This window comes from Cardiocondyla obscurior, linkage group LG12 (genome assembly GCF_019399895.1).
Source record: "Cardiocondyla obscurior isolate alpha-2009 linkage group LG12, Cobs3.1, whole genome shotgun sequence".
Lineage (NCBI taxonomy): Eukaryota > Metazoa > Arthropoda > Insecta > Hymenoptera > Formicidae > Cardiocondyla > Cardiocondyla obscurior.
The window spans coordinates 444975-468167 of record NC_091875.1 but is presented as its reverse complement, the minus strand read 5'-3'; the positions used below and the strand labels follow the sequence as shown (position 1 = coordinate 468167).

General features: G+C 37.5%; 2 protein-coding genes and 1 long non-coding RNA gene across 27 annotated transcripts in view; 1 reads left to right on the top strand and 2 right to left on the bottom strand.

The window, feature by feature from the left end:
- LOC139107314 (uncharacterized) overlaps window positions 1-16854 on the bottom strand; it is a 107867-nt gene extending 91013 nt beyond the window's left edge. For 3 of the 4 annotated variants that reach the window (XR_011546497.1, XM_070664833.1, XM_070664831.1), the window contains exon 1: window positions 16301-16854. The gene's annotated coding sequence lies outside the window, so the exon portion shown is untranslated. The remainder of the gene's footprint in view (window positions 1-16300) is intronic. The other variant, XM_070664832.1, reaches the window with a different exon arrangement.
- Window positions 1-23193, top strand: part of Raskol (Ras GTPase-activating protein raskol) — a 219734-nt gene that overhangs the window by 140548 nt on the left and 55993 nt on the right. For 13 of the 21 annotated variants that reach the window (XM_070664810.1, XM_070664804.1, XM_070664806.1 and 10 more), the window contains one exon: window positions 15299-15361. The exons of 3 other annotated variants lie outside the window; for them this stretch is intronic. In XM_070664810.1, coding sequence (XP_070520911.1) covers window positions 15299-15361 — 63 coding nt within the window. 5 more of the 21 variants (XM_070664821.1, XM_070664822.1, XM_070664820.1 and 2 more) reach the window with 3 other exon arrangements.
- LOC139107316 (uncharacterized) lies at window positions 16864-18709 on the bottom strand. Of its 2 annotated transcripts, none has more exons than XR_011546499.1 (3): window positions 18647-18709; window positions 17660-18041; window positions 16864-17566 (listed from the first exon to the last, which is right to left on the bottom strand). It is a non-coding gene; the product is annotated as an uncharacterized lncRNA (long non-coding RNA). The 2 variants fall into 2 exon arrangements; XR_011546498.1 differs by lacking the exon at window positions 18647-18709 and having other exon boundaries at window positions 16864-17308; window positions 17460-17566; window positions 17660-18289.

The window sequence follows — 23193 nt, the reverse complement described above, 5'->3', positions numbered from 1 at the left end:
TCTCTCTCTCTCTCTCTCTCCGTACTATTTTGTTATTTTTAATCGCAAAAGATTAAAGATTTCTGTTAAGTTGGATGCTTCTTGGCTTATTACACGAATTAATAAGCGAGAAAAGCAAGTAATTGCGTGTAATTTTTTGTTTTTACTCATTCTTTGGTAGAAGTAAGCGCTTTATCCTATCCTTACAGCTTTGACAGCTAGACAAAGTAGCGAATGACGTCAACACCGTTTTAAATTGCTCCAACGTGATGAGATAATTAGAAGATTAGATTACTCACTCGCGCTTACATTCATGAATTTTCATGAGTTTTCCTTGCCGCGCATTTAACATAATAAACCTTGTTCGGAGGCCATGACTGATGTGACCTACATTCCGTAGCATCTCCGATCTTCGCGCTTATCAAGATTACTTATCAGGTCTTTGACTTCGGCGTGCAAAATATTACGATTGAAATATTGAATATTCCTTTTTAATTATCGGCGCATTAGCATTTATTACTTTCGTTACCTCGATGCAGTCAGTTACAGAAGTTTAAATATTATGCAATCGTTGCCCGTGAAGTAACATCATAATCGTAATACGCTCTCGAAACTAAACTTTACCTCGCCCGTCTATCTATCGAGAACTCATAAAGTGTGCCACATGATAAATGGTACTGGATGTTCAACAAAAGTTTACGGTAAATGATGCAGAGTCTCTTCAAACGGGAGATCAGCAAACGCGGTGGGAAAGGCGGTGGAAGTTAGTTACAAACTTACTTACAGACGTACAACGTTGTTTATCATCTACCGTGACGCGAGATTAACTTCCACAATAACAACGAAAAGTTTTCAGAAAATTCGAGTATTTAATTTCAGAACACAGGCGCCATGGACCCTTTTCTGTATTTGAACGCGAGAGATGAACAAACATTCCGTTTACTTGTATTAAAGTGATTATTATTTGCGACAAAGTAATATTTAACTAAACGTAATCAGACGCAGGCTTATTTTTTAATTAGAAATATCGTTATATTTTTAAAATTAATTTAACGTGTAACAGTATATTTTAAAAAATTGTTTTTTTTTTTTTTTTGTTTGTGTAACCAAAAACTTTCAATCTGTTGTTACATGTGAGAAATATCGAACCCTGCTTTTAAGAGATTAGGTCAGAAGGTCGAAGTTAAAATTGCGGTGCTGCGAACGCTTTCACCCGTAATTTAGATACGGCATTCCACTCGTCTACTTAATTGATAAAAATAGCTTTACCTTCCGCGAAAGTACACGAGTGGAAATGAAATATTTCTGAAGGTAGTTTCCCCGTAGCTTCGCACAAGAATTTACGACAGGAACTTTTGTCGAGAAAAATATTTTTGAATTCCGTGTTTGTTCGTTTTGCGCGTCGTTGCTCGTAAATTCGTCGGGCGCTCATGAGAGGGTTTGAATCGAAATCGTAATTTTCGAAAGACAGAAAAAAAGCCCTCGACCCTTACACTCGGTCAACGATAAGTTCGGGACGCAGACTGCGATAAATCACGGGCACGACTCGCGCGGCCCGGAAGTTTTTCCCGGAAGTGCGATGTGTGTCGAGCATTCGTGGCGCGATTATGTAACACAATTCGTTTCGCCGCGCGCTATGTCAAGACGATCTGACCGCCGTTAGATACATCACGGCGAAAAGGAATGTATCGGGAGAAACGTTCCTTTCGCGCGCACGTGCGAGAACGGAAGCGAGGGATCCTAGCGCGAATCAATTTCTTCCGGATTCAGCGTGGTACGTGTTTCTTTATCGTCGTAAATTTCAAATTCCTTAGTAACATAGTAATCTTTAAATTTCCGCGTCTTTTTTTTTTTTTTTTTTTAATGTGACATTATCAGGAAATATTTCGCGTAATTGCATTGCATGAAAATTAATTAATAATTTGTAATACATTGTTACATTATTCGCAGTAGTAATTTCTATTCTCGAAGTAAATTTTCTAGCGACGGTTTATCCGAACGATGTACCTATCTCGAATACGAAAGATTATTACACGCGTTAAACAAAAGCGACTGATGCTCGAGTTTTATTCCTTTGTCCATGGCAATCTGCGACAATTCCCACATGTCGTGGTTTCGCAAACGTGATTGCGCGAGTTGAATCCACGCGGGCATTGTACAATAGCGGAGTGCACTTCGAAGAATTGTTCAGATCATAAACGTTATTGCTTTGGAGAATCGAGTTTCCTGCGACGCGATCGCTGTCGGAGCAGCGCCGAGAAAGATCGTTCGAATCCGACCCTCCTTTCGCTGACACACGATTTAAAGCTAATAATATTCCCGACTGTGCTTTACTCAAAATTATTTCTCTAGTTTTCTGCTCGTATGTCCTTGTGCGAGCGTCTAATCTTTCCAACAATTTGCATTCGCAAGTTGTTTGCTCGCGTGGCTCTCCAGTGAATTCAGCCATTTACGACGGCGAGCTCAATTGAATGAATTCATCGCGGTCTCAATTTAGGCAAGCTAACGGCGCCGAAAGTTTCTCAAGCATCCGCTTCAACGCCGCTCTTGAATGCCCGCTATGTATAATTTTCGCTTACTTTCAGTAAACACTTCTGTCATAATATTTTTCTTCCCAGCTATTGCGAATTGAGGGTCTATTTTTAAAGAGTTAAAAATATATCGTCATGCAGCAAGAAGGCGCGGTCCTTTTTGCAAGGCGTGGTTTAACAAGAATTTTCCGTGCTCTTTTCTAATTATTAACACTCGAGTAATGTCTATTTTCAAAGAGATTTTAAAGAGTATCGCTTTTGGTTTATTACGTCATATCGCTTAAGATTATACAAAAATTATTTTGTCGGCGTAAAATGTCAATTATATGCGATTGTAAATGATGTTCGAAAATATATAGGAAAGTATGAAAGCTAAAACATTTCATTATCGATTTTGGATTTAAACAATACTTTAGTTAAAAGAAATACATAATCAACGCCTGCAAGTATGCTCCGAAGCGCGAGAGCTTGCCAAGAAATTCTTGAAATATTCTAACTAGACTTTGATCGCGATGAAAGCGAGACGAGGGAAACGGGAGCGTTGAAAAATGCATTTTATTATATTATAATTTTAATAAGTGTATATAACTTTATCTATTTTTACTTTCACGAATTGTAATTTTTTTTTCCCCATGAATCTATGAATGTACGAAAACGACGTATTCGTCTGTCGGTTGCGCTATCCTAATTAACTATCGATCGTTTTATTATCTGAACTTGAGCGATTTGTAGGATCGTTTTCTTTTACAACTTGTTAAACGGGTAGGAAAGAAAAGATTCCGGGAAAGTCGATCAATAAAATCAACGTAATCCGATTAAACAGGCTCGGATACGATAACGACCGACGAACTTCTGTTGATGTAAGACCGGATTCGAGATCGCTTACATGATTCTTAAAGGTTGCCACACGGCGGCAGAGCACTCACGTCGACGTTTCGTTAGAGATATAGGGGCTTAAAATAGAGAAGATCCGAGACGTTGCTGACCAACGCCGAGGGGCTTTTTGACGGGTAAAAGAGACGAAGCCGAAAAGATATTGCGAACGTTCACCCTTCGAAGAGTGCAGAAATCAGATTTGCAAACGCTGCACACGCTTTCGGATTGTTCGCCGGTATATTTGTTTTAAAATATTTTTAATTCTTTAATCTTTGTGATGGTCGAGAAAGAAATATTTAAATTTACAGATATAAAATGTAAAAGTATTCTTGAATGCGTACTTTATATATTAAAAAAAATTTTTTTCATAATATAATATTAAAAAAAAAATTTTTTTTTAATGATAGAATAATATAATAGAATGTGAGAATTAAAGAAATAACTAAATCAAATATTTCAATGAAGTATACAATTTTTCATTAAGCGATTATTGTCGCAACTTAGGTTCTGTTTATTCACATGCTATTGCATTGTTACGTTAGAGTATAAAATCGCGGAATGGCGCAACCTCGTTTACGGTATTGCTGTAAGTTTACGATGATTTGATGCCACTGAGAAGGCAGACGAGAGATATCTAGGGTGATATGTGAGAGTTCCGTTGCTATAAAACTGTCGATTACCGTAGGTCCGATAATAAAATCGTAACTCATATCGAAAAATGTCACTCGCGGTCGTTCCGCGGAGAGAAATATTCGTCTCCCGCGCGAGATCATAAAATATAATGATCTCGGCCGAGCGATTTTTAACAATTTATACACGGGCATAGACACAATTATGATTTCGCCAAATTTTTCCTATATTCGATTGAAATAATAATAGATACATAGTTTATATAATTCCAAATAATTTTGATACAAAAATTAAATGCAAGAATATATTTATTTTTCTAATTAATTTGTCAAAGTATTTCTAATTAGTACGAGTTCATCAGGACATCCCCCGCCACACCTCTCGCAAACAATAGCTGTAATTAGCTCATTACATTCTTCGTAATTAAATTCAATTTCCGGGAACGCATGACGCAATTCGAAAATAAAGTCATCTATTTTAATTGTAAACTGCGATAATTACTTGGTATTTTTCTTTTTTAATTATACGAGGGTATTTTTTACATATTATCGAACTTTATAGATTTCTGAATAACGAAATAATTAAAAAATTATATATCTATATCTTCTTCGTTAACTTTCTTTAATGAAATTTAAAATCTCGAATATAATTTGAATTATCGAGTTTCTTCGACGTTACATTAATTATTGTCATAACTTGCCCCTTAATTGCATCTGCTATTCCTGAATACGGAAAACGACCCTTTATTTCGAGGAAATAACTGCACTTCCGCCGTGCCGTAAATCGTCATGCGCGATTAGCGCAATTAGCTCTCACGTCGATCCGGTCTGAATTACCGGGGCCAATGAACGCGTATAGGCGGACGTTAATTAGTTCCACGAAATTTATTCCTCGCCCTGTGGCTTCGTTGTTTCAGCAACGAAATCCGTCGATGAAAACGAGAGTTCGAGCTCGAAGTACTCGCACGAAACTCGCAATGTTATTTACGGAGACAGATAATCATGCTGCACGTTCGTAATTGACGTTCCTCGGTCGAAGTCCGTAAATCTCTCGGTATCCCCGATTAAACGGCGTTCCTAGGGTTCTAATGAGTCACGCTAATGATCATTACGCGGACAACGACGAGGTAATTAATGAGCTTTTTACAAATTGTGTGAACGTGTGCTTTATGTCTATTAATAGACGTTACTACGGTGTTTCTTATTAATTATATTTCTTTACGCCTTTGGATGTTATCAATTATTAATATGTTTAAATACTATCCCGCGGTTTTACAACATTTTCTGTCGTCTATATGTTTCATAAAGAACCGTATATTTAATCCTCACAATTTAGAAGTGTGGTAATACATTTTTAACGTCTCGTTGGATTTTTCCGCGTTAATACGTCGTAAGTCAGGCGTAAATTTTTTTTTTTTATGACTTTTACAGGCTAATACGTCGCGGTTATCCGCGCGATGCATTATTAGCGCGATGGTTTTTGCGCCATCGCGTCTGATTAATATTTAATTCACCATGGACGCCCAGATCGTTAATTAGCGCCGCGAAATGAAGCACCGTCGATTCCGGTTCGTAGGTGTCCGCTTCCCGCGGCGCAACGCCGTATTGGACGCGCCGCGGAAACTATAGTTTACGATCAACAGGTGGTTATAACGGATATCATATTCGCGGTGTTATATCAAGACCCTAATCACGGGATCTTTCACGCTTCACGGCCGAAGTTATGAGAATTGAATAATTCAAGCGATGTACCCGAATGGAAATTTATCTAAGATTCATTAATTTATCTGGATTAATTAATTGAGATCTATTGAGAAAGAATCAATATGCACAATTGAATTAAATAAAAAGATCGATAAATTGAAGCATATTTTATGCGTGGCTATATGTATATGCTGCACGTAACGATTAAGTTTTTCACAGCAATAAACGCGTAGCATAGTGGATATAAATAACGTCGCGACGCTCTTGTAATAACTGGATTTCACGTCGATCTTCTCGGTTAATCGATGCAGCTTGTTGATTATCGATAATAAATTAAGAGTTCATTGCACGTCAATGATTATATTTGGGCGGAACGTCCTTCAAGAATGCGATTCTCATTTGCATCGGCGGCATTCGATCGAAATTGAAATACCGCTCTGCCTTTTCAGGCACACATACATATTTTTAATTACACGCTTGTCCTAGTTAAAAACCACACCTCCGTGTGCTCGCAAATGTGCACCTACGCGTCGGGTATAAATTATGCATCGATCAATCCCGCACGTTAATGCTCACAAAATGACCGAGCAAACTTACGTACCGAGGATGTCTTCCTTTTAGTTTTTATTTAGTTTAGTTAAATTTTTTTTTTTATTGGAAATTGAACCCCGTGAATCGATTAAAATTTATGCGATGAAAATCCATACGACCGTATTAAAATATCCAAGTAATAAAGTAATAAAATTTAACACAAATGTTATATTTATATAAAATGTAAATTCTTTTAAACAAATATATAATTTAAATGTGCAAAAAAAAAATTAAAATAAATCAAATTTAAAAAATGTTTAATCAAATTAAAAAAATTAAAAACATATTGCTTGGGTAGAATTAATATACAATCTGTGGATTACATAACTTAGATTCGCATTAAGGAATGATCAAGTTGGAGTTGTCACGCGTGTTTGTAGCGAAAATTTAAACTCGTACCCATAAATTGTTGTGACATAACTAGTCTGACTTTACATATGTGACTTACGGGAAATTATCTATACATATGCGAAGCACGATTTCGAAAAAATAATGGGCCATTCACCACATTTGGGCACACATCGGCGCAACTTTCGTCATCCTACGTTATTGTGGTTGCGCAATATCATTATACTAGATGGATTGCGAATTACGCGAGAATGTATGATTTATACATCGTCACGGTGAAATTATTTTCCGGGAGCAATATAAGAAAGACCCTCATTTCTCGCGTACTTAGCCTTCTCGCCGTACTTGGCTAACACAATGAACGAAAATGTTCGGCTGGCGTGTTGCGGACTAGACATTTTTTACGTTGATTAATATCGCAAAGAGGAAGAGAAAGAGGAGATTATGTCCGAACAAATATTATTAGATCTTTCGTTTCGCAGTTTCTGAGAACGAAAATAAATTTATAACGAGTAAACTTCAAAATTGATGAGGAAAAAAGTGGATCCGGTCGTCTTATCGGGTTCGTCAGGATTTATTTTTTTTTTTCCCTCCCTTCCCTCCCGAAACTTGGATCATAGGTCCGCAACGTTTCAGTATTTTTGGAGAACGTTTGCCGCGACGTGTATACATATTGACCTACGTCGTATCGGCAACGAACCGTTGGGTTTTCTTTGCAGGTGAACTAGAGCGAGGAGGAGGAGACAGCATAACGAGCGGATTGTCCGCGACCTACCACCCTCGCACACGTGCGATTACCGTATGCGCGCGTGCATTAGCGGTTAATTAGCGCTTAATTATTCGCCTCCCGTTATTATTCGCGACTCGAGTCGCTAAAAAGGAAAGAAGTGAGATGACGCGATCCCGTTCGCCTCATCCCAGTTCTACTTGAACTTGAGGAGCATTATCGTCGCTGCGACACCGAACCGCGCGCGTTTATCAAGGATGCAGAGCGTTTCGACGGAAGGCGCCTCACCCGGCGGTCGCCGGCTGTCCCGCAGTTTTCACTCCTGCCTTCGCGGAGCCGACCAGGACGACCTTGAATCAGGTATCTACAATACGAAGTTGCATGTTGCGCACTCGCCGTGAGCGTATCGCGAGTAAATCGCGCCGATACTGTAATTGCGATATCGTTATGCGAGAAGGGGGATACATCTCGGCAGATGTAATGGCAGATGTTTATCGAAGTTTTAAGTAACGATAATGGCGGTCTACCTTCAGGCCGCGTCGATTTTTACCAAGGGAATTGAAATATTACGGAAGGCGAGCGTTCAGAAAGTGCTCACTTCAACGATTCTCTTTTTATGGTACCGAGCGATCTGGGGTGCGTAGGATAATGACGTACATGATTAATAAGTAATACGTAGGTGAACTCTACGCAATATCGCGTGCCTACGCTTGTTAAAGTCGCACTTACTTCTTTTTCTTTTCCTTTTATTTTTTCCAGTACTCGACACCTCGCGACGCGAAAAACTCAAATAGATTAATTACCGAATACTTTTAATTGCTGCTGAGTTTCGATCTTTTGTTTCTTTCTCCGTTTATTTTATATCGTTGACTTACTAAAACTTTATTTTATTCATTTCCCATTTAAATCGCATTTAAAAGTCGTCTGGAAAATGTTCAAAAAGTTTCCTAACTATCTATCTTATTTTTAAACGAATTTAATCTTTTACTTAACAAACGGTCTTAGCGTTATATAGACAGAAATGTTGTTAAATTCTTTTTTATTATTATTATTATTATTTTATAATTATATCATATTAAATATATAATTAGATTTGTTGAAAATTTGGACTTTGAAGCCCAGGCTTCACGTGGCTGCGATTGCCAGACGTAGACGGTTATCGCGTCTGTTCTCGTGTCGTAAAAGTCGCGGAACGGAAATAACGCACACCGTGATTGATACTAAACAGATGATACGCACTGGCTCGCATACGCGCACCCACGAGCTGTAAGGCTCACCAATGTGACAACGTTATTCACGAGAGTGGCACACTCGTATTGATACTCACGATCACACGCCGCACGCCGGCGGTCGGCGACGAGTAAGTGTAAGCGAGGGAGAGACCACGTTAATATTTACTTTCATACGCAGCCTCCGTTCGCGGCAGTCTATTCCCGACAGTATCGTGTTCACTGTCTCGAGCCGGCTCGAGAGGGACTCTCGGTGAGTCGATCCGATGTCACGGATCCTCGATACTCCGATCGACAGCGGTTATCGTCGGAGAAATTCACCGCGGATGTGAGACGAATAAATTACTTGTGAATACCTGAAGTGAATAAAGGCAACGCCAATTTATCGCGTTGCTCGATTTTGTGGCAAATGCAAAGAAGATTGGGACGTTTCGAGCCGATTAAACGGAAGCTACGTCGTACGGACGGAATATTTATATGAGCGATAGATCTATTCGAGCTGGAGAGTCGCAGAATTTCTAAAAAGTTATTACATTTTACCTGTTCGTTTGTAACGAGTGCACGGCCAAATCTGATCAAGACAGAATCCTGATAACGGTATATACATATTTGATGTGACGATATAAATGGAGCGACAGTGATAACTTGCTCAGGATGTGAGCGATTGACTATCAATCAGAATATTAAACGCGCTGTTTAGTGAGAATAAGTGAGTCCGTCTTAACAGTAAAAATTATATAAAATTGATATAGAATCGAGAGGCTGCGAGACGAAAGTTCGCTCGATCGTCGTCGTGTAACGTCCTTAATTTCATTGGAAATTGCAAAATTATAATGATGAAAAGTGATTGGAAAACATTATTCTTGACGGTGCTTTATGAAACAATGAGGATGAGCAAAGCGATACTCGAATAGCGCGAAGTGACGCGAGATTCTCTTCGGTCCCTTGGTTCTTAAACCGATGACCTAATAATAATCGCTCAAGGACGACGCAACGTGTTATAAGATAATCTACATCATCGACATGAGGATCCGTTACGTGCCACAGGATATCGCGAACTGCCACAGACGTATGATACTTTTATTTTCACTCACGGAATGATTAAAAAAGCATATTACGATTTTGTCCTATTTAGAAAATTGCAATTTATTTTTGTCGCGCTCGAATGCACCGGATATTTTGTAAATTATATCTTTGCGCTTTTAAAAATAATTTTCACGAGTGTAAGAATATAACGGGGATGTAATTTGTAGAATATAGAGCGTGATCAACTCGTGAAAAGTATAAATTACAATTTTTTTTAATTACATTATTTTTACCGCAAAGATGTAATGGGATGTTATTTTGCATATTTAATGTTTGATCGCGAACGTACAACTAGCTATAAACAAGTTCCTCCTTCTGTATTTTAATGGATGGACATTAAATAGCTTTCTTCGATACTTTAAATCCAATTTTAGGAGTTACATAATCAATGGTTTCAATATTATGTCACGTTTAATAAATAACCGAAAGATTTCTCGCACATGCTATAAATCTCACGAAACGCTTACTGCCAAAAATTATTCATAGCCCAAAGGCAAATGCCTTATATTAGAATTGATTTACATGGACGCAGCTTCTAACGCGCGTTCCGCTAGACCATAAAGCCAGCTCATGCAACCGTGAAGGCTGCTACTTCATTCGATCGTACGAAGTCACATTTCTTACGGACGCGCTGAGAAACGACGATTATTCCCAAATTTTATTTTTAATAGGAATATTTTATATTTTTGTGTCGAGCTTTTTTTTCTTGATTTTTATATATACTTCGTCGTTATTTCTTCGATATCTCACCAACAGTTTTTACTTGGACAATCTAATGTTGTGTCTGTTTCCGAGTCGAATGTTACGGAGGAAAAACACGACCCGTTACACGCACGATATGTGTGTTTTGCGCGGTGCCTCTGCTGGAGTATCGAACTCGATTCTGGCGCGACTCTTTCTCGGAGTAAGCTGATAAAAGCACACCTTAAACGCACTCCCCGACCTCCCGCGTAATTCGCATATTGAAACGTTATTTCCGCCGATTAACGCTGTTAAACAAACTAAATCGATTCGTTATCCTCCCGCGGTTAGCAAATGGGACTTAATCCTTATCAATCCGATACAAATCGAAGTAATGTGCGCATACATGTTTTAAAATGAAAAATATTCCGTTATTCTGCGTCGCGTAACATATAAATGGAAATCCCGTTAATTTTCCGTCGGACAATTTATACCGCGAATTGTTTCCTTTTTTGTTAACGCATTATTTTTATTCAATTGCCAGTAAGCGATTTTATGTACAGTTTAGCAAAATGTTACATAATGCGTTTTGGTTCATATACGATGCTGCTTTAAAAAACCACGCTTTCATATCGCCTCCGGTATATCAATTAAAAATATTATTACATTAACAAGTATATTTTCCACATTTTCGATAAATGGTACAAAATATAATATATAAAATATATATTAAAAAAAAATATACGAATGTAGTTTTATGATAATTCCATCTCTCCGTGCAATTTAATTAAAATTGAAATGACAAAACCGAGGGAGTATTCATCTAGCGTATGTATATAGCGTAATTATACAATTTCCGAGATGTAACACTGTTAAGCACCATTAAAATATAATTTTCACAAAAATCTGCTGCCTCGCGAAACGGTACGTGTTGTATGAAAAAAAAGGAAACATTAAATTTCATTACAGGCATCATTTACAGTATTTTGTGCACGGTCTACTTTGCTTTAATTATAATTTTTTTTTAATCAATTTGCAACTAAAATAACAAATAAATTGAAGCATATTTAGAGATAAATTTTATATTAATATTTTTATTAAACTTTTTTATTACGTGAGTATTTAATTATTAACGAGTGTATAAAATACTAAAATTCGTTGTTCAGTTTATTTATTAAAATTAATTAAAAGTCTAAGCTAGGAGATGGAATACTCAGCAAAGATTTTGCTTCGCAGTGTATTAAAAATTTTGCGAAAATAAAGTGGCGTATGACTTGAACTTTATTAGTAATCGGCACAAGCTACTGTGTACACAAGGTCGTTATGCCTCGTGTCGTCATTCGTGCGGCGAGACAAGCGACCAAGTAACGGCGCGTGTCGTTGTATTATTTCTTTAGTCGCGAGGAATACCGGCGAAGCATTATCATTCTTTAAGACATTATGCAATAAGCAATTATTAGTTTATGTTTAGAAGATTTCGTCAAGAGTGACGCGTAACTCCGCGCAGTAGCTATCGAGTCCATTAATGGATTTCAAGTACTTTTATTTCCACGTTGCTTGAAAAATATACTTGTTAATTATTTGTCTTTGTTCTTTTATTTTCTTTCAGAGATAAGCATTTAAGTTGCGCGACAGAACAAGCAATCTCGTTTATATTCTTTAATTCTTTTGGCGAACGGAGTATAAAGTGCAAGTGCATATTTGTTAAAAATAAATTTCGTAAAATGTCCCAGAAAAATACTTGAAGAACGTTATAAATGTAAATTGAATCGATCATTATGCAAAAAAAAAAACAAAATTTATAAGGATTATTATGTGAAATGTATATTGATCCGTGACGTTAATATGTAGTTATGCAAGAAATTGTCACTGTAATTACTTGGTAATTACTTGTTAAAGTAAAACGTGTACTGTGATGTCCAAATCTTTGACGCGCTTCTCCTGCCGTGAACGATTACGTGAGTAACTACCGTAAAAGAAGTTGCACAAGCGCCTTTGCGTTTCGCTTTTACGCGCTCAACGGTTATAAGACTGATCGTAAAATGGCATTCAAATTTACGTTGGAGAGAAATCGAAACTGCAGATATGCATTCTTTGCCAGGCTACTTGTTTCTCTTCCTATTTTCTAATTTGTACGAAACACGTAACTTTTTATTCAAATTTTTTCCCTTTTTCTTTATAATTACAACATCATATCCAAATCAAAATTCGTAAGTACATATATTTATTTTAGCGTGTTGTATTTTGGCTTTTAATTTTAAAGAAAAAATATATTACGGAAAATCATTGTTGAAAATCATACTGCGAGTCAAGAGCATTATTGCCATTATAATTACCGTGATTATAAATGTGATGACTAATTATTCTTGTAATTGTTCACGTAATACGTGATCATATCTCACGCAATATATATTACTGGGAAAAATTGTCAATGCTTATTCTTCTTGGATTATATATTATTAAAATTTTGAATATTAATTAGACGTGACTAATCATTGGATCGATGAGATTTTATTATAAATAAAATTCAGCTAAATTTTAATTTTTAAAAATACAATTTTAAACATGATTTTATTCATAGTACATAAATACGATATTTCATTGTATTATATTACGAAATAATATACGATGTACCTTTATTTTTATGATACGTTTCTCGTTTTTTTCATATCTTATCGCATAACTTTCCCTATTAATTTTCAGTTTCTGTATATCCATTTTTATTATTTCAATATCTATAAGTTTCTTTAAGAAAGTCAGTACTTTCACGTAGGATTTTCCTGATAAATTCAGAGTGCAATTAGATATCAAATCGATTTTAATTAACGTTTGAACTAAGAGACGAGCGAACGAAACGTTAATAAAGAGATAATCCCGGCTATGAACTTACTTAGAATATAGATACTTTCCCCCGTTAAAGGAACTTGTTACGCGGGATCAAGACATCTAAGAAATCGCGTGAAAAGTCTCGGAAATAAATTTATTTCCGGCGACGCAAATAAATTTACGACCAAGTATTCCAAGTTCTGTACCTACATCTCGTGGCCATTAGCAGCAAGCGTTCCGTAAATGAAATTAAAATTCTCTCTCCTTCTCTCTTTCTCTCGCACACTTATACGTTGTAAATTACGTTGTAAATCTGGTTTGGATGATGGTTAACGTGTCCATCAGAGAGGAGCGATCAATCATCCTCTGCGGTTCGCAAGAAGAACATTCTATCGTTTTTCTCTAAACATTAACTTTTCCACTTACAATGAAATCGATTCTGCTGCTTTCGAAAGTATTATCGAGATGTACAGTCAAATGTTTACAGAGCCATGGTTTTCTCGAATCGCGCAATTTATATAAATCAGGATTACTACGTGAATTTCTCTTTTTCAAAACGTGATCATTATCATTAGCTCGCGTATCAGCCATACCCGCCAATTATCGTTCTACTTAGCAATTATCGCCAGTAGCAAAAGCAAAAGATTATTCTTACTACTCGCAAAAATGTATTCTCTTATTTTACACGGCTTTAGAATATATCGTTTCTGTCTTTTGCTAGAACCATTTCCCTTAATTTTATTGCAGCGCTATTAAACGGCGGCGCTATTAAATTGCAGCAGATAACGCGTATTTAAATGGGATCGAATCGAGTCTACATACGCCAACGAATTAAAATTAATTTGTCTTCGAATAAATTGGCGATGTGTAATTCTCAATGTTCGCAGTTTCATTAAATATTTTCGTAATATTTGTACATGTCTTGTACATTTTCCGAAAGAGAGAAAAAGAAAGAAAGAAAGAGAGAGAAATATTGGTAAAAATGCATTTCTTAAATAACGAAGGAATTATATCCGACTTTTAAAAGTTAGAAAGTTTAGTCGAAAAAAAGAGAAAAAGAAATTAAATGTTTAATCATTAACAATACCATTTTACTTTTTAGTTTTAAACTTTATTCTGAAATAATTGTAATCCTTGTGCGCCGTCTTTCTTTGTGCATTATTTTCTTTTACAACAAATATAAGATTTCTCCCAAGATTTCTCTCAAGATAATATCCTTAGTCACGCAGTCGTCTTTTTAAAGTTTAATATAACGGTTCATTTTTTAATTATATCTGCAATCTTTAATATTTCGCGATATCTTCTTTTATTTATTTAGCTCAAGTCGTAAAATTTCGATTCGCCGCAGTTCAGTCGAAAAATAAGAAAGAAGAAAAAAAAAAAGAAGGTTTAGGAACCGAGATCTTATGGTGGCTTCTTTCACAGACACGTATTTAGCACGTCGTAAAAAGAAGAAGGGACTCGCGCGGTCTGTAATTAGCGCGACCGTTTGGCACGTGCAATTAGACGAAAGTGTCCGCTGGCGCACGCGGATGCGACATCTTACCTGTCCCAAGCTGCCGCACTTGGCTCGGCTGGGACTCGCGAGAATTGGAGCGTACCCTCTTGGATACGGTCGGAGCGTTCATTACGGCCATGCGACGCGCCGTGAAAAAGCTGTCCCCGCGAAAAAGCCGCGAAACGGAGCCGCATAACAGAACCCGGCGCGACGGACTTCTGGTTCCGTGATCGCGGATGCGTGCAGTCGACGCTTCTGACTGCACTCTCATCGCGAATAAGGTCACCGATACTCTACATTTATACCGATATTAGAAAGGAAAAATCGATATAAATTCTTTAAGAAATTACCCTAGGACTTTTCTCATACTTTTTTCATTATTTAATGCGCAATCTTAATAAACCTTTTCTTAAAAGAACCAACTGGTACGGTGTGTAAATGTAAACTTTCTTTGCGAAAAGAAATAAAGAGAAAAAAAAATTGTATTTGATCAAAAGCTAATTTTTATAATAAGATTATTTTCAGTAAATAATAATTACAATTTTAATGTTTAAGAACTTGAATAATATAAACGTGATTATTTTTTGTTACAGGTGAGTCTAAAAGCAGATCTTTACCTAAAACTGCTCGACCAGAACGGAACCGCAATATTCGAGGTGAGTGTCGAGCGATAGGTAGCTTATTTTTTTCTCTCGTTAGTCTCGTTTTTCTTTATACTTCTTTTTTGTACGTTTAGGAAATTTGCATATTTAGTTGAAATCGAAAAATTACGTACGAAAATCATTCGTTATCAACCATAAAAGGTTTTTTTTTTGTTCTTTTTTATCAACGCCTTGATCCTAATTAAACAAATCACTCGATAACATCTATACCTCCTCATACAACCTCCTCGCGTGAATTTGTCGTTACGTGCTACCTACACTTAACGCCTCTGTAATTTCTACAGAGAACAATGGTTCACATTGAACGAAATGACAATGATCTACTACTTATAATAGCAGTTGCATACATAAAATATTGCGTAAAGAAATAAAACTAGACGTGATTCATAATACGAAGGAGATAGGAAGGAACTCTCAACTCGAACAGTTATCAGTATCTGTTTTTTTATTAGCTTCGCAATGCCCTTTGAAGACTTATCTTAAGTGCAAAATGTTAACCCACCCGAAATTATACTGACAGTTACTTAAAATGGAAACTAAAGATAATATTTTAATTCCTATTTAAAAGTAAATGTCAATTTAATTGTTAAGATTTTCTAAATGTTCAGTATTATTTTTTTTTTTAATTTAAATTTTTATCACGAGAATTAATATATATATATATATTGCGATACGAGTTACGAGGAGACGGATTTAAAAACGAATTTTATTTATCGGATCGGAAAGTACTCGACTACACCGTAAGTAGTCGTAAAAGACGGTTTTTGTTTTTCTATTTTCAAACTACACTACTTTTCAATGCCTACTACTGCTACTGTAGGCAACGAATTTACGAGTTGCATTGTTATTAATTATTATAATTCAACATACTTATATTACAAAATTTATTTTTTTCGCAAATTTGTTGCTTTGGTAAAAAAAAATTTCACTCACATTCGATGCGACGCGGGCAGAGTTCAGCTACAAACGGCAGGACGGACGATAGGATGATATTCTGTAACAGAAATATAAAAAACAAATGAAAAATATGCATAAAATAATAGTTATTGATTTAAAATATGATTTCTATACACGATCTTTATTTATATTTGGAAAAAGATATTAAAATAATTAACTATTTTTTAAATAGATTTTTGCGAAAGAAAAGTTTTCTACAAATTTTTTTTTCTTTTATTTTACAATTATTTCTCAAGTTACTATCGGGAATTTATCCAAAAAGTGTTACTTTTATACGAATGAGAAAAGACATTTACCCAAACGTTGCTCTGCCGGTGCCCGATGTCCATCCAGGACCTGCTCCTCCTCTCAGAACTCAGATTCTTCTACTGGTCACTCGCGTCACTCCCGGAATTCGCGGATGCGCGGCCGGTTTGTGTACTGAATTTATTCGCGCTACTCTGGCGGTACTACCGTGTTTAAAATTTATGTAATAAATGTCGAACGCCCGATTACTATTTCGGTAATCGCGACGAACCCCGATCTAGGTTCGTTTACGTAATTATCGGCGGCGACGATACTTGGAATTCTCTTTCGAATTGTTATTTAAGTAAAACAATGAGTTTCACTTAGATAAAATTCTAGGAGACTTGGCTGTAAGAGAACTGTATTAATTTGCACATTTATACATTTATACAATTGATATGAAGCAACTACTTTACTACTTCTACTGGATATTATATTGTCGAAAAAGTCATGAGCGTTTTTAAAATATTTTTTAAAAGTAATTTATAAAATATGCTATGACTTCCGATAACCCAATATCACTTATATAATACTATAATTTACGCGAATTACGCGAAGAACGCGATTTACGCGAAGTTCCCGGTTTACGCGATTAATTAGAAGTTGCTGATTTACGCGAATTCTTTTTTTAAATATTTTTAATTAATTTAAAAAGAAAATTTTATTCACCGTGCAGCGGAGTTATAGGTAAAGTTGATTCTGTAACAGAAAAAATATAACATTTTATTCTAGACGTGTTGGAAATAATTTGCAATATTAAAAAAAAAACATTTATACGCGAATCTAACGTTTTCTTTATTACCGAAACGAAAAAACTATTAATTTTGTGTAAAGAAAAAGCGATTCTTACCCTGAGGTTGCTCCGCTGATGCCTGATACCCTTCCTGGGCCTCCTCCTCCTCTCAGTTCGTCCGGGATATTCGGTCTTCTTCGTTAGCTTCTCCTCCAGATTCTAATCTGAAACAGAAAAAGAGTCACTTGATTAATATCATATCTCAAATCGTATATCTGTATAGATTTGCTATCGCAGAATCTAATTGGCATACGTACTTTTTAGCAATGAGTGGCCAAAGCTCTGCTTTCCACGTTGTACAGGTGTAGTATTGTATGTGTTGTGTGTAGTGCGAGGTCCGACTAAAGGATGCAGCGCCCAAGGCCACCTACGCCGCGCGCGCCCGCAGGCCGACCGATGTGTGTGTACATTCCTCGCGCTCGGCCAAGTAAACACTCTGTAAAAGAATTCCAGACTGAATATTATTTCCGAATATTATATTGAACGTCTCGCAGGTTTTGATTTTAAGACAACGAAAAATAATGCTTACTGGAGATCCGCCGATGCTTCTCCGAGGCCTCTTTCTCTTCCTTCTCCTTCTGACCATCGTCGACGGCGGTACGTTATCTTCTCCTCCAGATCTTTATCTGCAACAGAAAACTTTTCATTTGATTAATATCTCAGAATATAGAGCGACAAGATATAGCGCAGAGGGTTATTCGCGAACGTACGTTATTTGTCGCCGTATTCAGAGTCCCGCTAGTTACGAAAGACGGCGTAGAGACGCCAGCGGCGCTGGCTACGTGGCCGATCATCTTGCCCGACGCGAGATATAAACTCGCGCGCGAGTCTCGCACGGGGCCGAGATCGTCGTAGATCATTTTGCGACGTTAGCTGTATGACTATCTTGCACGAGGGAATACCTAACTCTGTGCGCGCGAGCTATGTACGTACGCTCACCTTGATGCCCGCGCGGTCACGCGAACTGCGTTACCGTCCACATTTCGGGACTCGTGCGCTACGTAGAAATATTACCTGGAAAATGTCGCTGCTCTCGTACACGAAATCCCGCTTCCAATGAGCTCCAGCCGTGCTGGTGAGTAATTAACTTTCAGTTTTATGTATAACCTTCCTATCGGCCGTGTCGCGGAACATTTATGACCGGACATTATTACTCACAAATTAATTACTCGCGAAAGAATCATTCGTGAATTGATAACGTTACGTCCGGACGAGTATGTACATGTGAATTTTGTATAACTTACGTTAACGAACGAGAGGTCTCTTGCGGAGGTGTTGCTCGGTCTGTGGATAGCGGGGGAATGAACGGGAGGCCGGCGGTAGTCGGCACGGCGCACCACTGAGCTTGCGCAGCTAGCGCTGACAAAAGTACTAGAACGTTGAACGTTCTCTGCAACTTTTACGAATTACAATCATCCATGACGAATTAATACCACGTCATGGATGATTGTATGATACAATTCTACGCGTAATATTCACTATTACAGACAATCACTATCGCAATTGGTCTGTTCGTAAAAATCAGTAGTCGAAGAAGCGTACTCGATGTTCATTAATTTTCTTAATCTGCTGCTTTCGTTAATTTTGCCTTGATAAAAAAAGGCTAATATTCTAAATATAAGTTTTTAAATGAACAAATGCATGATAATATGTTAATTTAAGTAAATTCGCGATAATGACTTCGTCGAATATGTCTCTTTTTTTTTTTTTACGAAGCCTGCTGCCGGGAATAAGAATCTTTAGATTAACAGTGGAACTTTGAGTGATAGTACTGATAATAATTCTTGCGAGATCTCACAAACTAGACCGTTAATCGATAAATTCCGCGAAAGAGAAAAAATTCAATTTAATTATACTTTGTGATTGAGAACGTCCGAGTTACATCACGCATTACGCATTTCGTGAAAAATGACGTCAATTACGATGATAGAAGAGAAACGTCAAGCGATCGAGCGAAAGCGTAATGATAATGAGCATCGTCCACTTCTGACTCGCTGTTGTGTCTTTATTATGCATTGTTGAACTTACACAGGCATACCAAAGATAAATCGATTGCAAGGTTGGAATCTCGTAGGCGCGAAGATGATGATAAAATTAATTCGTTAGGCAATCAATTGAGGTCACAAACGTCCTCGCATTTTTTTCTTTTTTTTTTTTTAATATGTATATTCATCTTATTAAATGAGAAAAAAAGTTTCGACGCAAACTATTTAGTACATTTTGCCGACAAAGATAATAATATTGAATACTTTAGTATTCGCTTGGTATCTGTTACGTGAAATGATAAAAATTGGCGTTTACGAAGTTAACATCTTTTTTTTTTTTTTCTCTCTCTCCGAATTCTCGCACTTTTCGTTTTCCACTTTTTCGCAATTTCGTTGCGGGATTCGGCGACACGGGAATGAAATTTACGATGGGTAGGTACGTGCCGACGCGTTTTTACTTTCCCGGAGCCCTTTCTCGTTCGTAGCGTAAAAATTTAATTGTTCGTCGAGTGGCTAAATTAGATTTTTTCCGCTTACTTTGTCGCAGTGTCTCTCAGCGCGGAAGATAAATGGCAGCTCGCTGGTAGAAAGATATTTATAGCATTTACACATTTATTAACAAACTGATAAAAATTTCGTTTGAAATTAATCGTGTAATTAAAAATTCGATGGATTTTACGAATATATAGAATAAAATAAATAAGCTTGCGAAGTATTAAGATAAAAAGAAAGAAAAAAAACGTATTATATTAAATATTATGCATTAAAATACCAAAAATATATTTTTTAGGTTTAATGTGGTTTAATTAGGTATAATGTGATAAGTTGTATTATCAAATAAAGAATATATCAAATGCTGCATTATGATACAGCATGCAACTTTATCGACGTTAGGATCGGTACGAAGGTATAAGTCAGCAACTCGGCACGTGGCGTCAGCTGCGGTTTGCATTGGAAACATTGCACCTTCCAAGGATTGATAACAGTTAAGATAGAAAACTTCTACAATTAAACTATATCATAATGACATCATAATAACATAATTAATTTTATTTTATATTTTTAATAGATCAGATCACAGACAAGATATTAATTTTAATTAATTTTTTTTTGTATTTTTTTTTTTTAATATTATCAGAGACGTATTAAAGATTTAATAATAAATAACTTAATATAAAAATAAAAAAAAAAGTTTTTATTAGCATATCATTTTTTTGAATATCTCGAAACGATAAATGAAACTGATTTCGATAAGTGATCGAGGTACACCGAAGGACAGATAAGGCATTTTTTGCCGCGACAGGGGCTAACGTACGTAACCCCAGGTGGTAAAGGCAGGGGATGAAAGAACGGAAAGAAATCAGTCTTCGGCAATCCGGCCGGCGCGGTATATACATGCAATACATGTAAAACTCGACGTACACGACGCTAAAGTCACGTTCGCTAGCTGCCGCCGTCATATCTGCCTTTCAGCGTACATATAAAGGCGCCGTCTCGTTAATTATCCCCAGTAATTAATGTACCGTATTGGCTACGAAACCGTAACGTTTCAAGGATCGCGTCAAGTTTCTCAAGCATCGGATTCTTTCGATGCGCGTGTCGTCGTATAGTACGCTATTAACGGTCATACACCCCCTATAAGGTAGGCCGCGTGAAGATCATGGTCGGATCGTCGTATATGGCTGTCCATTCGTCGGATCGTTGACCGTGAGCGAGGTGATATCGTACTCCTTCGGCTTGGAACTCGCCGCACGTTCGTGCGCGCAGGCAAATTAATTTCCACTTAAAGCCCGCTTAAAGCCGTTTCCTCTGCATTCCGCACGAAACGTTATTTCTACGTGTCCGTCGCTTTCCGCGATCTATTCCCGCTCCCGGGTCCGCACAATTGACCGATCGGCTGGCAGAGGCGCGTGACTTTTACGGAAATTGCCTCCGTAAGTTAACGATCTCGAGGGATTCTCGCTATTCATTAAACGTGACCTCTTGCGGGGAAATTAAACGCATGCTTTTTGCAACGGTCTACCTGAGCGTCGACGCCGGTGGTCCGTGATGTTATTGATATCCGCGGCCTGCCTCGATTTCGATCCGTCCTTCGCCCTCGTGCGTCTCAATTGCTAAAAGTCTACGCGAATAAAAACGTCGTCAAACATTCCTCGCGATACTTCACCGAACCGATAATAATTATCTTTAGATGTATCGTTTTTAACATTGTTAATCTACGTAGCTTTCTTCAACTTTTACATTTAAAAATTTTATCTGTTTCGTCGCGTTAAATGTTTCATGAGCTAATCACCTCTTGAATCTCACTCCTTTCTCACGTCTAGCCCAGCCTTCATCTATCTTTCAACAAAGCGACGTAACATTATCTCACCTAAATGCTCATAGTTCTTCCGTTTCGCGCTAAGTGGCCTAAGTGCGGTGTAGGCTCACCTTAAAAAAATTTATCCGCTTGCAGTTAATTTACGAGTGCACAGCGGAGGTCGTAATTCCTTCGTTTATATACCCCGGCGTGTATTTAAGCGTGTGATTAACGAAGAGCAACACTTCGTTGGGGATATCGCGGCGTTGTTTAAAAACTCGTACTCGACGTTTCCGCGATGCCTTTTAATGGCTAACTAATTGGCCTAAAAAATAGCTAATTATTTTATCACGTACTCGACTTTTCTATATATTCAAACGTTAAAAACAATGTAGCGCGATTTTTTTATTCCATCCAGTAATAATTTCCGTTACGCTTCCACGCGTTTCATCACGATTGACTGACAGTAGAATGGAAAATTTGCTACGAGACGCCCGCATAAGATTCCGCAATGTCACGAGCAACCCGGCGCACAATGTATCGCGCCGAGAACGACGGTGAAAGTGTCGTAACGCAACAGAAATTACATAACAAATCGAATGACCGTCGCCAATGCGATTTAACACTCGCAAATTAATCCTCTCCATTCAATTCGTACCGATAATTGCCAGCGCGCGCGCGCGCGCAATTCTTTTTTTCCATATCTATCAGTTTGCATTTTCTTTGTCGCGGAGACGCACGGTGACGATAGGTTCCATCGCGTTGTATTCCAGGCTCGCTTGTAGAACCGAGCATCTTCTGCGGTTGCACAGTCACGTATTCTCTGTCCCTGATCGCACTTCGGAGTTATTGTCCCCTTTCTCTTTTCCTCCCGCCAGCCCGTTTCCCTCCATCCTATTTCACCGTGTCATTGTCCTAGGGATGTAGCAGGATATCTCGATTCCCTTTTTATCATTGATAGGAGGCGCTATTCAGCCGCGAGTCGCGATATACGATTTAACAGAATAGAAATAAATAAGCTAAAAATTGTGGTTTTTTTTTCTTTTTTTTTTTAAGTACGTTAAGATAAATGTATAACGCTAAAGACGCATGCATATTGCAATAATGACGCATATTGAAGATTGCAAACCATACGATTTGTGCTGCTCCCATATTCCCGGGCAAAAAATCATTCGCTCCTCGTTATAATTATCACGCATAAATTACGGTGCAGTCGTCTTACGCTACGCGTCAATACAGAGTCTGAAACTGCGCTCGGTAGTGAATTAATACCTGTCGGCGATATGCTTGAAAGGTACAAGCGCTTCCAAGGCACGCTCTGTAACTTCGATACGTGATATCTTGGAAGTGGCAAAAAGAGCTTCATCAGCCCACTTGATCGTAACCAAAGTTTATGTTTCGAGCAATATATACGTAACTGTTAACTACTAACGCTGTTCTTCCGCTAATTGCTGCGCGTTAAATCACTCCTCTCTTTCTCGCGGCCTGAACACGAAATACGGATGTC